The sequence below is a fragment of the Hesperophylax consimilis genome, chromosome 3 (assembly GCF_061612785.1).
Source record: "Hesperophylax consimilis isolate HC1 chromosome 3, BYU_Hcon_1.0, whole genome shotgun sequence".
Classification (NCBI taxonomy): domain Eukaryota; kingdom Metazoa; phylum Arthropoda; class Insecta; order Trichoptera; family Limnephilidae; genus Hesperophylax; species Hesperophylax consimilis.
In genome coordinates, this window is record NC_142838.1 from 41,574,282 (window position 1) to 41,597,642 (window position 23,361).

Consider the following 23,361-nt stretch of genomic DNA (forward strand, 5'->3'; position numbering starts at 1 on the left):
TGCGCTATCAAGAGATGATTAATGATTTTTTATGGCCGGAATTGGATGGTATTGATCTGGACAATGTTTACTTTCAACAAGACGGCGCTACGTGCCACACAAGCAACGAAACCATTGATCTTTTACGATTGAATATCAAAATAACACCTCTTATTGGAAAACCCTGTATTTTGGCAACTACTGCCATATATCTGCACTGAGGTTCATACACAGGCATGCGTTGCCGATATTTTGTAAACTAGTCGGTGATCTTCTCCGATGACCAGCCGGTCAAAATCTTTACCACTCATGTCATTGAGACATTAAACATGGCGGGGCAAATAGCAAAAATGATAGTCTCGTATCACTTGTGTCAGATATTTTTTTAACAATGCATTTCCTTTAACTAGACTGTTTTGTGAATTGGCTTTGTCCTTTTTTTGGTAGCCACAATTGCACTTAAAATGATGAACATATGTTCCGAAATTGTTCAATAAAGAATTTTTTGTTTCACCAACCTTAAATGACTCATTGATTTGATTCCATTTATCTATGTTGGTGGGTGTGTGCACAGAAGACAGGGAACGCAGGTATCGGTGCTTACTTCGAAGATCTTTATCCAGGTAGAAGTTGGAGGCCCTCCCACAGCTCTCCAGCCCATCATACAGGTAATAGAATATGTGGAAATTACTCTCAGCACTGAAATAGTATAAATAATCAATACAAAAACAAAACAGTTGGGAAAGTGATAATAAATAACCCCTCTAAAAGAGAGGGTGTACTTAACAGAGCTTTCAGCTTATATGGTACACAACACTTGACCCTATATAAATAATGGGCCAGCCCTGAGCCAAATGGCGCCCGGCACTAGTAAAAACCTCAAAGGCGCTGGGAGGTGTTAGGTATTATCAGCGCCTAGCCCCTTGGCCCATTGGCCAGTTGGCACCTGGAGCAGACTGCTCCAATTGCGCCTACACAGGGCCGGCCATGTATATATTGCAAGTATGTATACAAACACATTGTCTGGTAAGATGGTAAAATTTACAAAAACATAATTTCGCAAAAAAAAATTTAATTATTACGAAATTAGAATCAGCTGGCGCACGGTGAAAATTTTGCGTCAGCAGTAAGCATTTTATATGTTTCCATATTAATATTTAAAGGTATGATTTTTGAGATGAGGCGCAGCAGAATCTAAAACTGGAAATCACTATCGCTCGAGTGGTTGACTAGAATTAATAAATTAATAGTGTAGGCTTGCTTAGAAATATTTCTTACTTAGCTTGATGGACTACCCTGGATTGTTCCAGAAGATACACGGAGATTCTTGCGCCGGTTACCTTCCCAGCCCTGGTCATGGAAAGGTCCAGATACTTTCCGAATCTTGAGCTGTTGGCATTGATACCAGTACGGGCGTTGCCGAATGCTTCCATTATGGGATTGACTCTGAGAATTCTCTCTTCAAGATTCCTGTTTGGGGCCTGAAGTGTTTAAAAAAAACATACATACTGTAAGTAGAAATTCATAAAAAATAAATATAATACATACATACACAATGTAAAAAACCTCATAGTACAAGCGGAAAACTCGTGAATCTACATCACATAGATTTTATAAAATTTTCTATCTTTTTTGGCAACTAAAGTGTTAAAACAACTTTCGGAGCCAGGTTTATGCTTGGATGCATTTTAAAAGACATTAAGTAGCCGATATTAACACCCTAGTGACCGATTTTTTGAAAATTTGACTTAAAAAATTCCATATTTCGGACTCGAAAATGAAAGCTAAAATCAAAATTAATTATATGTACATGATATTCACCAGTTTCCCGCTTATACTACGAGTTTTCGGACAAAAAATAAAATATTTATATATAATAATAGTATGTTCTGGCCAAGAATATCCAATGTTGAGAAACTGTGGAACTGTTAACACTCATGGAAGCAAAGCATTGACCTAGGTATGGCTGAAAAAAATAACTTCTTACAATTACTGATAGATTTAACATTAGACTTAAAGATAGAATTAACTTTTGATTCAACATTGGAGCCAACTTTACCGTCAATTTAAAAGTTAACACTACAATAAACAATAATGCCAACATCAGAGTTAATATTAGAATTAACATTAGAGAAAACATTAGCCAACGTTAGATACAAAGTTGGAGTCAACGTCAGGATCAATAACGATAATATAGATAACGGTAGAAGCAATGTTAGAATTGATTTAAAAGTCAGTTTAAAAGTTACCGTCAATTCAAAAGATAACACTACAATAAACAATAATGCCAACATCAGAGTTAATATTAGAGTTAACATTAGAGTCCACGTTAGAGACAATGTTGGAGTCAACGTCAGGATCAATATTATAGATAAGCAATGTTAGAATTGATGCAATAGTCAATGGTGGACTCAACTCTATTAGTTTTGTAGAGAAAACATTTTCTTTCAGAATAATAAGACAATATAGGTGTTGTTTTCAGATAACCGGATAACTCATCAAAATGACAATTCAACACCCCTTTAAAAATATACGAAAAGTGATGAAACAAAACTAGGTTAAATAGGTTACGAAGGTTAGGTTTTGTAGGGTATTTTTTTCATCACTTTTAATGACTTTTATATCACTTTTTAAAGGTGTGTCGAGTTACGCAGGTATGGAAGCAATTTAAACATACCTTTGCTAAAAACACAAGTTGTTTCAGCAGCAGATTTGCGCTCTCTGTTTTTCCAGCACCGCTCTCTCCAGAAATGACGATGGCCTGGTGTCTCCTCTGATGCAGCAGGGCCTGGTGGGCCGCATCGGCTGCGGCGTATATATGCGGCGGGTTGTCGGAGCGGCAGGCACAGCAGTATCTCTGTTGTTCCTAAAAATAAAACCAAATATACACTAATTTATAACAAATACTCACATAATACTTTTTTTCTTTATTCAGTGTTATATAGTATATTAGAGGTACGTATTTTTAATGTTTCGACCACTAGATAGATATGTGCCCGTGTTGTGGCAGATGAATTTATTTGTAAATTTTTCAAGTAGTTTCTTTGTTAACCTAGATCTTTTCCAGTCTAAAGTTAGTAAAATAAGCGCAAATCAGTAAATCAAAAGTATTTTCCTGAAATAAAACCCAATATTCGTCGGTTAAGAGCAACAAGTGTCTAGCTAATATTTTTTTCCAAATTGAGTTATTAAATGTTCTTTACGTGTCCGTTATCATGAATCCACTTGAAAAATGATAATTTCAATATTTAATATTCAAATTATCATTTCACCATTTTTTTCTTCGAGTTTTTAAAAACTCAGTTTGGAAAAAACCTTAGTTAGAAAGTTGCCGCTCTTAACCAATGATATGTAGAATTTTTTTTTAAAGGTTAACACACAATGTATAATAGAATTAGCTATGATAAAAACTATCAAATGGTGAAACGTACATTTTCGTTTCAAATTTTGAACTCAATGCAACTAGCTTCAGCTTGTTGTGTATAGTGAGCATGTTAAGCCAAATTACCAGAGGGGAAGATACTTTCAGTATTGTCCTGGTGAAAAAATAGATTTAGCCTTGTTTAGTGAACTCATCTGAATAGACAGTTCCCCACCTTTCTCTTCCCCATATCTTGCAATTGGGAATGCCATAGTCCTACTGGCTTCAGAATATATATTTTTAAGAATTCTGAATGTTCTCACTTCTGAGCCATATATCCCTAGTTCCAGGAAGGGATTCACCGCTATCAATATGTCCCCAATGTACGTGTAAATCTGGTCTTGGTTGTAGCGCGTGAGCAGCTGCTCCACAATGGAGTCCTCGGACAGCACGTCCAGGGCGGCCAGGTCGTCCATGTACATCTTCTCCGGCCGGGACTTCCGGTCCGCCTTCAGCTTGCCCTGCTTTGTGGTGGCCTCGGCAGTGCGGCAGCATCTGCCCTCTGCGCGCTGGCGGGATATCTCATTTTGAAGCTCTTTGCGAACCTATAAACAAAAATAATTAATATCAATTTAACAATATTTTAAAGTGAAATTGATTAGTGTGTAGCGGTTAAGGTGGCGGAGTAAATGCCCAGAAGAATGTTTGTCAGGTAAAGCCAGGGAAATTGGCCGCACTCCCTCATGTAGAGTAATCTTTGAAACTTTAATCGTGCCTATGCATGGTTTCGAAGAACTACAATTGCAATGTCGACCTTAAAAATGAATTTTGACTTCTGGATATTACTTCTACTAGGTTAGTTAAAGACAGAAAATACAGATGTCACTCTATCAAGTATGGTATTGTACACATTGTTGGCTAGTTTTATAAATATAAGTTTCTTGCCGGCCCCCAAAGTGTGTACTTAAAGTGTCTTTGTCCGTATTGTGTGTACTCCTTTTTGTGTACTTAAAGTGTCTTTGTCCGTATTGTGTGTACTTAAAGGGTCTTTATCCGCGGGAGGTATGTTTTAATGGGATATTAAGGGAGTAGTTCGTTGAAGACCTGGTTATCAATAAATATTTTATTTCTTTGAATAAAAATTCACCTTATTAGCAAACTGATGCACAGCCACCAGCAGAGGGTGCTGCTTCAGTTCCTTGATGAATGGCCTCTGATCCAAGTCCTTGACCAGGCACTCGGAGATAAAGTCCCCGAGTAGCGGGGTGAAGGCCTCCGGGCGGGCCAGCGAGGGTGGGGGGTTGCGCGGTATCTGGAACAGGGCCCGCATGGGGTGCAGGTCGCTGAGGGGTGGGTCACCTTCTGCCAGCTCGATGGCGGTGATGCCTGTGGACCACACGTCGCAGCGTGCGTCGTACGAGTGATCCAACTGTTGTTCGCAGGCTATTACCTGGAGAAGAATAGATTTATTAGAACAGAGTGGTATCAACCTGGTAAAACACCTTGAAATGTTGCTTGATATGGCAATACATAGTCATTTTTAAGGGAACCAAGGAGGAGTGGAGAGGAGAGACGAAGTCCTCTTCCATCGTGGGGCCTTTAGGGAACGAAGGAGAGGTGGAGAGGAGGAACGAAGGTCTCTTCCCTCGTGGGGCCTTCAGGGAACCAACGGGGAGTGGACTCTTCCCCCATGAGCCTTCGGGGAACCAAGGAGGAGTGGAAAGGAGAGATGAGATCCTCTTCCCTCGTGAGATCTTTAGGGAACCAAGGAGGAGTGGAGAGGAAAGATGAGGCCACCTCCGTGAACTCTTCCATTGTGGTGCCTTCACGAAACCAAAGGGGAATGGAGCGGAGAGATGAGGCTCTCTTCCCTTGTGGGGCCTTCAGGGAACCAAGGGGGATTGGAGAGGAGAGATGAGACCTGGGGAGACATACAGTGGAACCAGAAGACATAGCCACATATCCAATGACAACCCTGGTGAACTTTATAAAAGGGACCGGGGTGACTGTTAAAGTAATGAGGTAAAAAGGGAGATAGCACAATGGACCTATGGCCTAAGTGCTCACAGGAACTATATATAAACTGTCTTTGCTCTATAAAAAAAATAAAAAAAATAAATAGTCATATTTATTTTTCGGAATAACTTTATTGAGTAAAACCTCAAATTGTAATATTTAAATATTGAAGACAATATTAGTGATTTCTAAACGAAAATCTGAAACAGAAAAATCAGAAAAGGAAACGGTCACCTCTGGGACTCGAACCCAGGACCCTTGTCTTTCCGGGACAGTGCTCTACCGACTGAGCTAATGGGACCCTATTCCCCTCGGTCACTTTTAACTGTATCATACTTCGAATAAGAACTACTAACATTGTCTTCATTTTTTCACCGCACATTTTTTATTCCGTTATTCCGAAAAATAAATATTCATTCTAGACTTGCAGAAAAGTCAACAGATGTCGCACATTAAAAATAAAAAATAAGATAGGTTTATCTAAAAAGACGCTGTCTGGATTGCATTTAGTTCGGGTTGAATCTTGCGATCATACATAAAGATAGTTGCCAGTAAAAATGTGCGGTGAAAAAATGAAGACAATGTTAGTAGTTCTTATTCGAAGTATGATACAGTTAAAAGTGACCGAGGGGAATAGGGTCCCATTAGCTCAGTCGGTAGAGCACTGTCCCGGAAAGACAAGGGTCCTGGGTTCGAGTCCCAGATGTGACCGTTTCCTTTTCTGATTTTTCTGTTTCAGATTTTCGTTTAGAAATCACTAATATTGTCTTCAATATATAAATAGTCATGTTTAGATTTTAGTTTCATTTAAAAAGAAAGACAAACATTCCCGGTTACAAATAACCTGACAATATTTGAAAATCTCCTACTATCATCACAGAAAGCGAAAAATGTTGCTTGTGTCGTGATGGAGGACTTACTGAATCTATATCACATAAACAAAAAAAACAAAAAACTAAAGGTAAAAAAAACTTTTGGGTCTGAGTCTACAATTCAATGCTTTAACATACTAACTTTGCTTAACTCCTAACAATGCTTTTGACAGTAAAAAGCTCATAGTAACCTCGACCTAAAAAATTCCAACTTCCGACTTGATTTACTTGAAAACGAAAGTTCAAATCAAAAATAATTATGCCATAAAATCGATTCCCAAGGTGGTGTAGATTCACCAGTTTCCCAGGACACCATGTATAACTGCTAGATCAAAATCAGTTATTGTGCGATTGAATAATTATTCAATTGAAGATTAATTCTACAGGCACTCGGTTATAAAAAAATTATACAATGAACAGATATTTTCTATTGCAATGTCAACAGATCATTGATCTTCCATGGAGATGTAATTACATACATATCTAATAAATGTAAATTTAAATCAATGATATTACAGCAAAACATTAACCTTGCATAAATTGTCATAACAGTTCCATGATTATGACTATTATTTTTGTCAGCATTTGTAAACAGAGGACAATATAACAATCACATTTGAAAATACACCGTCATTAAAACAGCATTAATGATATTAAATAATGAAACGTGTAATGTTGCATGAGCCAGTGTGTAGTATCGTCTTTTTATGAGGAATTGTTCTGGGAAACAATGAACACTAACATTGCCTTTTTCCCACACTTTTTTTCAGCAGACGGCAAGACTTTTATGGTAAGATCTTGCTAAGGAGGAAAGCAGACTGAGTTTAGTGGAATTGAACCTTCAAATGGGTAATGAATGAATGTATAATAGAATTAAAAATATAATTATTGTACATTGTGACGAATGTTAAACACAACTTGGAAGGATAACAACTTAAGCCCCCCCGCATACCCAATTTCTAATTATTTATAACAAGTTTTTCGTCAACTCTTTAAGTTTTGAGTTCTAAAAAAAATTTTAAGTTATTTTTTAAGATAATATCTACACCTTTGTTATTTCGAAACGTTAATTATATGAAATTCCCTCGAAAGAAAAAAATCGCAAAGTAAGCTCCGAAAGTTATTAAAAACATATTTTGTTATGTTTCTTAATAAAGGCATAAAAAAATTCACAGTTTATCTTTAAATGCAACTAAAGCATTTGTCGAGATATTTTTTGCTCTATTTAAAACAAGTTGTGTTTTATTAAATATTTTCATAATTTTCGCTTAATTATTATCGTTTTTGAATATTAGCGTGCTCAATCTAAAATTAGTATTTTCATATCTCCTTTTCGAACCATCTTAGAACGCTTACTACGGGGCCTTGACAACAATTTGTAGTTTTATATTGCCAGTCAATGTTTCGGGACATCACTTTCATAACATTATTTATTTAAACGCCTTAAAAGACTTTTATACAGGGTGTCCGGGGTGAAAGTGCAGTATCTACATGATGGTAGAAGTAAAAAAGATAAATAACTTTTTTTGAAATTTCAACATTTAGATTACTTAATAGTACTTTTCAGCTACAAACGAAGAATTGCTTACTGCATTATTATTGCTTTTGGATTCATTTGAAATCGACCGGCCGATCCTAGAACTAACATCCGCTACCCCCCCTTCCCGCGCTTTACAGATGGTAACAGAACAGCGGTGATTTGTTTACTTTAAAGAAATATTATAAACAAATACCTAACGTGTACTCACTATACATGAGGGTAACATAACTCGATAATGGGTTAGAGGGCCTGAAGGCCGCCCGTTACGTAACAAGAGATTCATTCATTAACTCTTCTGAAAGCTGATTACTTCAATGATCGTTTCATGCCATGAAAAAGATAAGGATTTTGAATCCACATTTACGACAACACAATTACAACATACCTCTCAACGACGGAAACTTCAACGAATACCTACAGTTGGAAGACACCAACACACTTTCTGTGAAAACCATCGTGTTCAACCCCTTAAGATACTTTACTGTCCGAGGAAACTATTTGGTGAAAAATACTTTTTCACGTTGGGGGTGTACCGGACAGCAGGAAGATGTAATAATAAACAACGTCACCAGTCTCGCGCTCGACAAGCACACAGCGAATTTATCGGGTAAGTGTGTACCTCCACTAAGGATTTTTAGTAGGTACTCGTATGTCTTTTTGTATGGAAATTTTTTATTTTTTTTATTTAAAAAAAAGGAATTTCGGAAAAATTATTTTTCTTTTATGTTCCTACCATTTTTTAGAATCACCTCCCGAAGTTACTGCACTTTGACCCCGGACACCATGTATAAAAGTAATTCATGGACACCTAAAGGCCCTACGATTCGATTTACAGAACCCAATAGTTTCTGCAAGTCGGATCGTGTGTAGGCAAACTGATGACCAAATTATTATTATTCCTTTTGTCGGGCCCTGAGGAGGATAATTTCCCTCCAGGGCCTAAGTCATCTTTGGGGATGCTGTGTGGTGGGTTTTTTTAATGAAAGGATGGAGTGGAAGTTCTGGGAAGGAAAAAGGTATGAGGGATGGATAGGAATCTAGGGCTCAGTGTGTTCAGGAGTGAAGGACGTATGATCTACCCTTCCTGTAGTAGCGCAAGGCGATGGTTCAAGAGAAATCAGTTGGAGAGGTCAAAGGTTCTTCCCAAACCAACCTCTCCCGATCCGGCACACCATATAGCTGGTGGGTAGGCGCATCTTGAACATGAAAAAACCGATGAACCCAGGCACCCCAGCTAAGTCACCAAACGTAGTGAACCACTTGGGATGACCTATGGTAGATGTGTTGGTTATCCAATAAATGATTCGTGGGGCGGCGGTACCCAAACCTGCCTCCCAAATTATAGGTAGATATAATTATAAAGTAGGAACATAATAGGTAAATACATATATGTATAAATATAGCGGATTTGACTAGTTACATTTGAGGTAGTGAAGAAAGTGTTTCGGTACATTTATTTTCCAATACAAATAATTAAACTTTTTACTCAAAAACTACCTAAAAATTTCGAAAAAAGTTATTTTTCTTTTTTACTAGTACTATCACACGGAACCACCTCCAGAAGTTAGGTGCACTTTAACACCGGACAACCTGTATTATCTATTCAGTGAGTATAAAAGTATATGATAAAATTATTTTTGGAATAACTTAATGAGTAAAACCTCAAATTGTGATATTTAATCTTTGAAGATAATATTCGTGACTCTCAAACGAAAATTTGAAACAGAAAAATTAGAAAAAGATTCGGTGCATCTAGAACTTGAACTCAAGACCTCAGCCTTGCAGGGCATTGCTCTACCACTGAGCTAATTCTACCCTATCCCCTTCGGTCATATTTAACTGTGCCATACTTTGATTAAGATCTACCAACATTATCTTCATTTTCTTAATACATATTTTTATCAGTTGCTATCTTTATGCAAGATTCTTCCCAAACTAAATGCAATCTAGATAGTGTCTTGGAGAGCAAAGCCCCAACAAGGCTGAAATCCTGGGTTCAATTTCTAGATGCGACCAAATCTTTTTCTGTTTGAAATTTTCATTTGAGAGTCGCTAACATTGTCTACCAAAAAATTATATTGACGAAAAAGTAAGACATTCAAAAGTATAAGAAGATAAAATAAAGGTAAGAAAAGTTATAGCTAGATGATTAGAATTATGCAAACCTCTGGCGCCATCCAATAAGGAGTCCCGACCGATGTATTTCTCCTCGCCATGGTGGCGGCAAGATGCGAAGAGACGCCAAAGTCCACCAGTTTGATGCCGGCATTCTCCGTCAAGAGGATGTTGTGGCCCTTGACATCCCGGTGCATGCAATGATTGCTGTGCAGGTAGATCAGGGCCTCCACGGTTTCCCGGAGGATGTAGGCGATCTGCTCGTCCGATAGTCTGTCTCCGCGGTTGCGGAGACCTTGTACGAGATCAGTGACGGAGCCGCCAGTACACAACTATAGAAAAGTAAAAATATGATTTATTTTTTAAAGAGAGAGAAACATTCACATAAATATTTGAAAAACTTTTCGACCATCACTATAAGCGGAAAATGTTGATTCTACATGTACAATCATGGAGAACTTTGATGGACAGATGTTGGGATTAATTCATCCACTTATCACTTATCACTCATCCGCCGGTCGATTAAACTTGCATGTTAAAAATATTATACAATCGTATTGGCTGCTTTACTTTAGCCTAGTGCGTAGCATTCTCGAGAGTGGATCTCAGGTATGGGGGCCAGAGGACACTGTCTATGTACTAATGGTCGAGAAGATACAAAAGAAGTTTTTACAATACCTCTACATAAGAGGGTTTGGTTATTACCGATGGCTGTTTTCAACAGCATTTATCTCAGGAACGCTGGGTGTATGCAGCCTTAGTTCCAGAAAGGATGTTGCATTACTCCTGATGGCATATAAGCTTCTAAACGGTTTAGTATAAATACCAGACATTCTGGCTAAAATAGGATTTTATGTCCCGGATATGCGCGAGGCCGCTAACACAGGCTTTTGATTCTTCCTAGGTGCAGAACTAACTTACCAATGGTGATGCCCTTGGGAAGAATCACTAGGTTAATTAACTGCCTCGCAGGAAATCTGGGTATTTTCTACATGTCCTATAACTTATTTAAACGTGAAATATTATTATTCAAGACTCATTGTAAATCTAAATTTGAAACTTTTTTTTTTTTGTCCCACTTGTAAATGAATTTGTTATTTACTTTTCTGTAATTTTTAATTACCGATATTGCAATGTACTGGTTTATATTGTTTTTGCAAATAAATAAACTTGTAAAGATTAAAGGTGTGAGCCAGTCATACTACATTTTATGGACAGTTATTTTAACTATAAAGCAGAAATATGTTTCTTGAATGTAGCAAAAACTCTTGAACGGTGAACTCTGGCATTATGAAAATTGCATAGCTTTTTTTATCCGGAAACTATGTCAGTAAAACTATCTTCATCTCCATCATGAGCTATGGAGCTATGAAATATTATTTTAACTGTCAAAAAATCAGATAAGGGGTCAAATATTTTTTTTATCAAAATCTCGGGCAAAGGCGGGCAGAAAAAGTTAGTTACATTGTGATAAAAAAAATAGTTGCGGTATGAATGCTTACCTCCATAACAAACCAAAGCTGGTCATCTTCAGTAGTTGGACCTCTCTTTAGAAATAATCCATGGAAAGAGGGAAGATTGGCGTGGTGGGAGAGATCGCGAAAGACTAAAAACTCCTCTTCGATTTCTTCTATGTTTTCCGTTATACTTTCTAAGATCTGAAACAAATTAAATGAAAAGTATTTTTTTTGTTTTATGTGAATACCGCAGCAAGAGTCCCAACTGCTCCCAACCGTCTGGAGCCAGTGAGACTATGATATCCCCAATTGGGGTATGTTGTGAGGCTGAAGGTGGTGGGGAGAGGAAGGAGATGGATAAGAGGAAGGTGGGGGAGAACTTGGCTATTTAGATCTGGTCACCAAACAAGGCTAAAGCCCCGTATTCATGGTAAACATTAGTTTAGCAACAAAGTTGAATCAACGTGTTGCGGGGTTGCTGTCACAATGTTGCTGGCAACACTGCGTGTTGCGGAGTTGATAACGGCATGTTGACAAGCTCTCGCCTGACGAGCGTAAACATAAGTTTAGCAACAAATGTTGAATCAACGTGTTGCGGGGTTGCTGTCACAATGTTGCTGGCAACACTGCGTGTTGCGGAGTTGATAACGGCATGTTGACAAGCTCTCGCCTGACGAGCGTAAACATAAGTTTAGCAACAAATGTTGAATCAACGTGTTGCGGGGTTGCTGTCACAATGTTGCTGGCAACACTGCGTGTTGCGGAGTTGATAACGGCATGTTGACAAGCTCTCGCCTGACGAGCGTAAACATAAGTTTAGCAACAAATGTTGACGTGTGTGAACGTGTTTGCAACAGTTTATAAACATGGCAGTAGTGTGGAGCAATGATAAAATAATGTAATTAATAGAACTAATGGCTATTGACGGACCAATCATTTCCAGAAGATGTTCGAAATCACTTTTCGACATTCTCGTAAAGTTAATAAATGATCCATCTGTCATTCTGAGGTCACTCATCAAATTTTCTCTTTGCAGAAGATAGTTTCGAATCCACCATCTTTTTCTCTTTTTTTTAATTGAAATCCTATTCGTCAGATACAGAGAACACAACAACACTACTTCCTCGGGCAAAATTTTAACGCAGACTGGTGTGTGGACAACCTGTATTTATTTCAACAAAGTTTCCAGCAACATTCTCTCCGCTCATCAACAATGTTGATCAAATGTTGCTAAACTAATGTTTACGATGAATACGGGGCTTAATGCCATCTCAAGCAACATTTCAATTCTGAATGGTGGTCTTACACCAGGGCGATACTGAGAGTATTTTCCACTCTGGAACGTGCCGCAAGAATAGGTACTATATATTATTTTTCATTTTTTTTTTTTTAGCATAGACAGTTTACACGTAGTTCCCGTGACCACTTAGGCCATAGACCCATTGTGCTATCTCCCATTTTACCTCATTCCTTTAACAACAACCCAGTCCCTTTAATAAAGTTCACCGGGGTTGTCATTGGGTATGTGGCTATGTCTTCTGGTTCTACTGTATGTCTCCCCAGGTATCTGAGCCTAGTTCCCAACAGGGCAGGACATAGGCAACATAATCTGCATGTGTCTCGCGAGATGGCAGAGTCCCGTTAGTAGTCCTATCAGTTCCCTCAGCGAGTTTCTGTCCATATAGAGTAGTTTCTTGGTTCGTCTAGGGTCTAGTCCTTTTATGAGTACTTTGGATTGTCTCATTCCAGGTGCCCTCTCCCATTCTTTGCGGATTTTTAATTAATAAATGGTGTAATAACAAAAATTCATTAAATAAAATTTTATTGCACAAGTCAGGATTTGAATCCGCGACCTTCGGATTGCTAGTCGAGAGCCGCAGCCCTCTACCACGAAGGCCGAATTACAGAACATACTTTATCTTCGTAAAAAGCTAGTTAACGATCGAAACGATCAAATGATCAAAATTAGTTTGTTTTAAACTCAAATGTAAAACAAAATTTAATATTCAAGTTCTGTCAAAGTCCTATTGAAGGTCTGAGGTGTCAAGCGATCAAGTCAATGCCGTGCCATAATAGAGCAACGACAGTTTGCAAATGGCGGCAATTTTTGATGCGTATGTTGTTTTACCGCAATATAAATAAACAGATCGATTGGACTATTGAGGTTTACTTGATAGCAGTGACTTCATAATTTGGAAGTTGCGCGTCCAGACCTCTACTCTAGTCGGCCTTGTATTTTCTCTAACGACGTTTAAAATCTTCGTGAGGTCAACAATTATATTATTTATAATAGTTCATAAAAATAAATAATTTTATGTATTTACAAATGAAATGTTATTCCTCGGCTATTACGTTTGCCGAGTAATTAAAAGACTTTCTCATTATACACGAAGGATTTTGGCAGTTTTTAAGACAATTTACTTAAAGGTAGCTCACGACCTTATGCGACGCGTGACAGTTTAGTAATAAAACTATGAAATCGAAAGCACTACAATTGACGTACTTTTTACTTGCCACTTTGAGATTTCAACAGCGCATCTATATATATTTTAACATCATTGGTCAAAATGAAAAGGCGTAAAAGAAAATGAGTGGCAAACCTTTATGGCAACACGTTTCTTGCTCTTCTTATCCCGAGCCGAATAAACTTCTCCGTAGGTTCCCTCCCCGATAAGGCTCTCTAGCGTGAACCTGTCTAAGGGATCTGCCACTCTATCCAGTTCCACATGCTGGGACAATCCATGGTAGGCCATCGTGCAGTTTCTACAGTCGCCTCATCTGAAATAACAAGATAAGAGACGCTATAATCTATAATACAACATTCCAAAACAAAAAATACACCACAAAAATATTGACAACAAAAGATAATCGTGTAAAAACAAAAGAATGCTATCAACCTACGCGGGAATGCCAAGAAAATTATTTTAAAATAAGAATGGCTGAAGAAATTTACATTAAAACATGTCATTTATTCAAGATTGCTTATTTTGTAGTTGCATTATTGTATATTATTATGTGGTTAGAAATACATATTGAGTTTTCTACATTATCGTGGATTGAAAATCTATATTAAATATTGCCACTAACAGGATTATTTGTATGACCCATTTGTAGGTATACAATTCGAATGACCAGTGAAGCCATACATTGTCTGACATACATACTTACACCGTTTAAACCTGGATTTTAAACAACCGCACGGTTTCATGGCCACACGTGATATCACCGGCTTAGTTTATTGCGACAATGGAAAATAAAAGAATGGTCAGGTATTTCAATAACACAGAACACAAAATATTTTGAAGGTTCAATATTCAATATTGCACGACTGACGTTTATTTTGGATACAACTTTTTGACAACAACTTTACTGACGAACTTCATTGTCGTTTGCAGTTATTTCAAAATGCTCCAAAGTTCCCGCTTTATTTCTGTTACGAATTGATGTACCTACTGTGCAATCGATTAGTGCAGCCCGAAAAATGTTTCTTAGTACCTACCCATACGACATTTTATAAGTCATTATTTATTTATAAACAATAATAATTTCCGGAAAATATTTCCCTGAACAACTATTTACGTTGGGATAGATGGTAAAAGATGGATTATAATTCCATTTTTAGTCAAGTTAAGTTCAAAATTTACCTTATAAAACGATCCCTTTTCCGCCATTTCGGACTTTTTGTATGGAGTAAAACTTGAGACTTTTGTTTCAATGTAGATACGCATAAATTACCCAATTAACCCAAATTAAGAATCTAATAACATATTTTATGCATGTAAATAGTTATCTCTTGTAGTAATTGTCGAAACAAAGTGTAATTTCCTTAATATGTGCCTAAAAGTGTGTCGTTTAGGGAAATAATTACCTAATCTCCTTACGTTACCTTCCAGACAAGCTTAAAGCACCTTAGTAAAATATATTTAACAATAGTCGAGTTATATAGGTACCGTGGTATTACATTTACGTAATGTGTAATTTGTGATTGGCATCGCAATATTATAAAAAAATATTATTTAGGAATAAATCGCAAGTAGATGAAGAAATTCTTATTAAGAACCAATTTTTCTTTCACTTAATATAATATTTGTCTTATAATTTTTAAGTTATTATTTAGAGAAATAAATACAATCATGCACTAATTTATTCTCTTACAAGTTTTGAATAATATTTAGAGATATTTTAATTAAAATAACCAATCATTTTGATAAATATTTTCACAATCTTCATCACTGTAAAAAAAATAAACACCAGTACTTAAACTGTATTACATATATTATATTTGTTGTGTATACTACAGTGCGATACAAAAATGTATTATTTGCATAAAATAAAATAAAACAATATTTCAAGGAATGAAGCAGCAACGAAAATTAGAACTTTTGACGGGCTCCGTGGTCAAGGAGTAGAGCTCTCGATCAGCAATCTGGAGGTCGCGTGTTATTTCACAATTTAATCATCTAAAATAAAGTAAGGTATATTTGCGGCAAGTTATAGGGTTGAAGATACTCCCAGTATCACTCTGGTGTAATACCACTATTCAGAATTGAAGCGTTGCTTGAAATGGCTTTAGTCATGTTTATTGACCATATCTGAATGGCCAAGTACTCCCCCACATTCATCTTCCCCATCTCCTTCCCTTTCCCAATACCTCCAGCTTAACAGCATAATATGTATAATGTATTATTATTGGTGGTTTTTCACGAAAACAGCACTATATAAATCAGCCAATATTATTATTATATTTTATGTATCTTGTCCTATTTTTACATTATTTACATTAAACTGATATTATTTCAACAATTATACCTACTAGCGATGTGTAGGTTCAGCCGGATTGAGTCCTTGAGCCCGAGTCCTTTGCGGGAAGCGGGTCCTACTCCCACTCCTTTTCGTAATCAACCACTCCCAGAGAACTCGGTCTGGGACTCGGACCCGAATGCCTCCAATCAACGACTCCCAGAGAACCCGGACCCGAGAATGCCTCTAAGGACTTGGACTCGGACCCGAATGCCTCTAATCAACAACTCCCAGAAAACTCGGACTCGGGGTCTCGAACCCGAATGCCTCCCTCCACCACCGGCCTCGCGAGTCCTGCAGTGAGTGGTAAGTTCTGGTGGTGAAGACATCTTCTGTTTACCTGCTTTACAGTAAGTGGATGTTTTGTTTATTGTTTAATATCTAGTACTTATTGGAGTTATTTGGGGTTATGAGTTGCTTTTCTATACCGATGAGCTAATTAGTTAAATAATAATATCGACTGACATTATTTTAAAGTTTTATTTTAATTATCGTTCAATATTTTTATTTTTTGTGTTATTAAAAATACAAATTTCAGTGGTGTCTGTCTGTGTATCCGTAACTCTGGTTCAATGAACTCTAGAATATGGATTTGCTTTGATTTTAAAAATTGGAACTGATTGTCAACTGGTATTGGAAAGATTCAGACAAGCGATAAATTAGGTACCAAGATTATTTTATTCAATAATTGTTTATTTAAAATGGCTATCTTTTGTTAAAATTTTTTAGCTATGTCGTAATAGTGTTCATTCGAAAGGCAAATTTCTGGCAAATGTTTATTTTTAATGATCCTGAGACATATATATGTATATATTTGTGAAACCAAAAGGAAAAATATACAAATCAAGTATATAATATACACAAATCCTACAATAATATATTGAACAAAGTGTGTATGTATTGTAAAAGTAAAAAAAAAATGGACTGGAATAAATAGATATTAAAACATGTTGTTAATTTTTAAAATTTTAATAGTTCAATGCTGTACCTAACTACTTCCTGACTTTGTTTTTAAAACATCTCGCCTTTACTGAGTTTCATTTGATAGAGGCTTCGACCAAGTACCTTTATCTATATCGATGGACAGAGATTATGAAAACGACAAATTCTCAACGACAACCGAAATTTATGTTACTACATTTGATTTATTACTGCTTACGCGTGTGCTAAAATTATCATCTGGAACTTGGAACCTAATACTACATCCGTTACGGCCTCGCATTAGCCGTAGCCCAATCAGCTGGAACACGACAAGACACGAATGGATTTCGTTGAACTTCGCCAAAATGTAAACTGCACAACTCGCGACTCGGGTGCGATGGGTGACGGGATTGACTCCGTGTTCTCGTGTGGGTCCGAGTTCTTGTGCGGGTCCTTGTCCTGCTACGGGTCCGAGTTCTTTCGCGGGTTCTATCCGAGTCCGAGTGCCGAGTCCTTGGCCGGACCCGTGCGTCCCGGTAGTCGCCCAGTACCCAGTCCGCACCCAAGAACTCGGACCCGGGACCCACTCCAAGAACTCGAGTTCTTTTAAAAGGAAGCAGTCCTCGGATGCCTCCGGAAAAATGCAGAACTCACCCACCTCTAATACCTACCTGCTTTACGGAATATAATATTTACGATTCATAATATGAAATTATGCATATTACGAAATTATTTATACAGTGGCCAATGGTTGTATTCAATGGAATAAATTAATATTTAATATGCATTGTATATGTTGATATTTTTTTCTCACGCAGATGTATCGTACTTAGGCTTATCTATGCATAGGCAAAGAACAGTGCAAACAAAAATACTGAGAATTAATCTTAAAGAACGCATTCTCCTTTAATTATTATGGAAATGATTCGAGATAAGATTGCTTACCTACCATCATTATAATAAAAGGTATCATCAGATCTGCCATTGTCTTCTGACGAGATATTATAATATGATTGTCTACCGTTAGCTACATGTAATTCAGTAAAAACATGAAAAGGGTAAATGCAGTTTGCAAATAATGGCGAAACGGCAATTAAAAGCAAATCTTTTTTTAATAAAAGGGATTATGCTGTCAATACATAATTTATGGACCATGAGTTTGACTTGTTGGATTCATAGTGAAATCGTACAATTTCCACAATTTCATAGTTTTTAGCAACAAATTAATATTTATTATGTAGGACGGCCTCTGTGGTCAAAGGGAAAAGCTCTCGCCTGGCAATAATTCCCCACCTTCCTCCTCCCCATCTCACTACCTTCAGCAACACAACATACCCCAATCGGGAATGCCATAGTCTCACTGCTTGGGAGTGAGAGTGTAAAGGGTACTTTTACTAAATGACAATGCAGGTTCGGTTGAAGAAAACTGTTTTTGAAAGCTTTTAGGTTAGGTTCATTCTCACAGCATTCGAGGGTAGGTAATAGATGGTTCATTGATATATCACGTGTTACAAGTGTGCTGGCAATAAAGTTTTTTTTTTAAAGATGTCACCGGTAAACAAAGTTCAATCTATAGTTTTACTCTGCCGGGTACGTCATGGTACTTACTCCCTGTATTTCGGTTAATTTATTTGAGAATGACTTGGATGGTGTCCCCGAATCGTAAATGAAAAAAAGTCTTACTTGTAATCTTGTACCTGGTCAAATTAGTAGATACGGTAAATGTTCACGGCAAATAAAGCGTATATTGATCAGTTCTTCGATCTCGAATACTTTTTCGTTCCCGCGTCGCTTCGTCTATTACTAATTAGAACGAGGGAAAATATTGTTTAGTTTTTCACCCCGCCGCTCTGGCTTACACATGTGATCCACAGGGATATCACAGCTGTGATGGCCGATAAAAGATAATGTTTCAGTTCTAAAGAGCATCTTGCTTCCCGGTGCCAGCCGCGCTACTTCAGTGAACCCAGGGGGATATAACTCCGATCGAAAATTAGGACCGAAATATTGTGACGTAATATGATATCCTAACTATATCCACCAATGAAAAACTCTGAAAGTTCATGGAATAAACTTTTAAAGTTTTTCATTGGTGTATATTTTAATAAGTAGGCACCGAATGAAAACTTACTGTCTATATATTGGCATATCTATAGTTTTTTAGGACCAATTTGTTTCATACAAAAACATATCGATGTAGTGAGTGGTTGATCTAAGAGTGAACCTCTAGCAGGTCTGACCCAAGGTTTCGTAAACCGTCTACTTCTTCGGAGTTCAGCTAACCAGAGGGAGGAAATACTCATTGAAACCATTTTGATAAAACAAAGGGTTAAGGGAACATATTACGTTTATTTGCGAAATAGATACAGAAGTAACCTGTTTCCTCAGTGAACCGATAAATTGGTTGTTAAAGTTTATTACACTGTCCTACTATTGTTGAACTGCTGTATATACGTGTCATACTTGCAAACTGATTGTACCCAAAATAAAGACTAATTGTGTTCACTGTTAAACCAGTGCATTTTTTTAATAATCTCGTTACAGTTAGGTAGGTACATATATGAAATACAAAAATGTATGATTCAATTCACATTGACCACGAGTTTAAAACATCATTCCTCTACACTCATCACAGACAAATCATTAAACCTTTCTCAAAACTCGGTGCTTACATTTTTTACTTTAATAATAGTGTTCTTCCGTTCGTTTGTTATTTGATTGAGTAAAGAGAAATAATGTTCACAAGCGCAATAATTGGTAATCTCAGTGCGTTTGGAAATGTGTCCTCAATTTTTTTTGTATTTCATACATCAGATAAAAGAACTTACTCATGTCCTCATTAGTTGTTTGAGCATCGTTCATATAATAAGTCAAAAATGCAACAAATCTTACGTTCTAGTAACTAGTTAACTGTTTGATTATTATTTGTCTTTCATTTTTACTCTGAATTCGTCCTGAGACAGCATTCTTTTAACGCTTTGAGATTTTCAATTATCAAGTTACGAATAACCAGACTGTACTAAGGAGAACCCGAATTTGTTGTGCATTGCGTAAAAATATTATACTATGGAATCTCTAACTCACACAGAGAAAAATGAGTATTTCTGATTTATTAAAATGCTGTTAAGAACGGGATAGCAAGCCGCTTCCTAATAAAATGTTAGTACTTTTCGAATACATCGGAAAAAAGGTATATTTATATTTTTTAATATTATTTTATTTTATATTATAGAAACAAACAGTAAATGATTTACAGGGATGAAAATATACAGGAATAAGATACTTCATGTTGGGTACCTATGATATGTTTCCTTGTAATGTCTGCTAAGTGATATGTTTATTCGTTAATTACCAGGTGACGTGTGTAGTATATGGTTGTGTGTGTGTGTAATGTAGGTGTGTGTGTAATGTATGTGTGTGTATAATGTGTGTGTGAGTGTTTATGTGTGTGCGTCTGTATGTATGCGCATTGAACAGTTTAAATTATTGACATGATGCCACGTTTGAATTTGGGCAGTGAATCCGAATATATAATGACGAAATGCAAAAATATAATGATTTTATTGAACGTGTGTACATGAAACCTATCAATTTATTCGGTTAGGACCTGCAATCCCGTTTTAACAAGATAACTAATAATTTTAGGAGATTTTTGATAAATTAGCAATATTTTATATATCAGTTAGTTCCATTCCAAAGATATTTACAAATATCAAATTTCCAAAAGAATAATTTTTTTCCTGTAATCAAAATAGTGATTTATGGAGGTACATTATTTTGACTTATAACCATCGATATTTCTGCGATTTATATCTAAAAAGGACCAATGTATTTTTTATAAATTTCACGAGGCCTATGTAGAATTTTCTATTTTAGCAAGTTTTAATTTAAAAAAAGCGATTTTCTATTGTAAATTGGCCTAAATATTGTAATTGAAAGAAGATACTTTCAGTATCGCCCTGGTGTGAGACCACAATTCAGAATTTAAACCTTGCTTGAAATGGCTTTAGCCGTATTTGGTCACCAGAGCTGAAGAGCCAGGTACTTCTCCACCATCATCTCCCCATCTCCTTCCCCTCCCCACTACCTTCAGCCTCACAACATACAATATAATAATTTACATCGGGATGCAATAGTCTCACTTGCTCCGGATGGTTGGAAGCAATTGCGACTCTTGCACTGTATTCACATTTACAAAAAAAAAGATGAAAAAAATCCCGAGCAACGCCGGGTAGACGTCAACTAGATAAGTGTTTTATGTAAGTTTTATGTAAGAGGTGTTTTTGCACAAAAACGGCGCTATACAAGTCATCCAAGTATTATTTTATTATTATTATCTATTTACGTATTTATTCTTCATTTTACACATTTCAAAATTGAAACTTTGCTTGAAATGGCTTTTGCCGTATTTGGTGACAACATCTGAATAGCCAAACACTTCCCATGTCTTTCCCTTTACCACTATCTCCAGCCTCACAACATAGGTACCTACCCCAATTGGGGACAGTTGGGAGCAGTTGGGACTTTTATGCGATTTTCACATTTTAATAAAGTTATGTAGATATTGAAAGTTTTAGTTAGAAAGCCGATGTTACGAAAACTGGATGAAACCATTGACTTGGGCACTGGGTCCAACTTGCCCACACATGAAGCATTTAATTAATCTAATCAAAATTCTAAAAAGAAAACACAAGCTCGCGACACCTTCTAGAGTTTCCATACAAATAAGCGTAGATATTATTCATAGAATCTGAAGAATTATAATTAAGAAATAACAGAGCTGTTAATACCATGGATTAACAGATGAATTTATAAATATACGCCATCGGGTCTGTGTTGATACACGGGTCCAGTAGTTAATGGGGTACCTGTGTACCTAATACATGCAATATAATATGTGCCGGATGCTGTGTTAGTAATTTAGCAAATACAAATATCCCGTGTATGTTCAGACATTGATTTAAAGATAATCAACGGTATTTTGTTTAAAACCTTTCGACACGGTTTCCAAACTTGATGAAACGGCCAAGGTTTGATTGAACATCTTGTTGATTTTACCAGCTTAATATCAGTGGTTAGCAAGTTACATAATCGAATGAAGGTAAAAACATAAAATAACTGTGAAAGTACGCGTTTCACCAATTGTTTTGGCTGCGTTTAGTATAAGAATAACATAAGTGAATACTTATTGCTGATACATTAAAATCCTGTTTAAAACGTGACAGCATGCTATTCCATGATATATTATTAGTATTTTCATAATATATCAGAACACATGTTCATGCAGCTGCGTTTATCTTGTTAAATTATATAATGACGAAATGCGAAAATATTTGATTTTTTATGAACACGTCTTCCGAAATCGTCATAACACATTCGTGTTTTACTGATATTTTCTTGGGAAATCTGTCAATTTATTCGTTATAGGCCTGCAGTCCCGTTTTTAACAGGAATAAGAATAAATTGAAAATATTTTTAATAAATTAGCAACATTTTATATCAGTAAGTTTTCTCTTAAGAGATCCATATATTCGCTTAATGGAGGGTTAAATTTCCAATACAAAACTTGGTTTACAAAATTCAAATGGGATGGAGATTTACGATGTCAACGAGTGTATGTTAGACCGTATGTTAGATATAGACGTGTATGTTAGAGCGCTAGGTTATTGGGCTAAATAGAACATTTGTGTCCATTCAAATTTGTATGGAAACTACTTCTTGTTGAATAGTAAGCACTTACATATTGTTTCCTAACACCGTAGGCAGGGAAATTTGGAGGGTCTAGATTCGTTTCATGTTAAACGTAGCTTCGTTTATACCAAAAAATTAGAGTCCTTGTAGAGTCTTGAAGGAGTAACCATCAGTTACTTATACCAGGGCGGGAAAGTGGTTGGCCACCTACAATGTAGAATAGTCAAGTACTACGCAGTACTACGCACTACACCACACCGAACTGTCCGTTTCTTTGTCAATCTACAGTCTACTTGTTCATAATGTCTTGACACATTGTCTTTCATACTGAATGTTCATCGTAAATAGGTTGCATGCAAACCACACATCTTTTCTTCAGTGTCTTATTAGGATACGTATGTATACATTTGCGAACCGAAACGCGAACCGTACCACGAATTACGGAAAAGGAACCAACTGCAAGCGGCGTTTCTCACCATTTGCGGTTGCTTCGTTTCTTTCCCATTAGTTGAGGTTCAGTTCGGCAGTTCGGCTCGCGGATGTATACGTATCATAACGTTTTCTCTACTTCTTTTATCGACAAACATTACACTGAGAAAAAATGATGTT

General features: G+C 36.6%; 1 protein-coding gene across 4 annotated transcripts in view; it reads right to left on the reverse strand.

Moving 5' to 3' along the window:
- LOC149425516 (myosin-IIIb-like) overlaps window positions 1–23,361 on the reverse strand; it is a 121,938-nt gene that overhangs the window by 35,407 nt on the left and 63,170 nt on the right. For 2 of the 4 annotated variants that reach the window (XM_089650714.1, XM_089650717.1), the window contains exons 2-9: window positions 13,941–14,118; window positions 11,386–11,541; window positions 9,934–10,215; window positions 4,488–4,790; window positions 3,664–3,945; window positions 2,657–2,845; window positions 1,258–1,460; window positions 498–678 (exon numbers count right to left, since the gene is read on the reverse strand). In XM_089650714.1, the coding sequence (XP_089506840.1) occupies window positions 498–678; window positions 1,258–1,460; window positions 2,657–2,845; window positions 3,664–3,945; window positions 4,488–4,790; window positions 9,934–10,215; window positions 11,386–11,541; window positions 13,941–14,093 (1,749 nt within the window). In that variant the 5' untranslated portion in view covers window positions 14,094–14,118. Of the gene's footprint in view, window positions 1–497; window positions 679–1,257; window positions 1,461–2,656; window positions 2,846–3,663; window positions 3,946–4,487; window positions 4,791–9,933; window positions 10,216–11,385; window positions 11,542–13,940; window positions 14,119–14,427; window positions 14,455–14,508; window positions 14,641–23,361 lie in introns of those variants that run through there. The other 2 variants (XM_089650716.1, XM_089650718.1) reach the window with 2 other exon arrangements.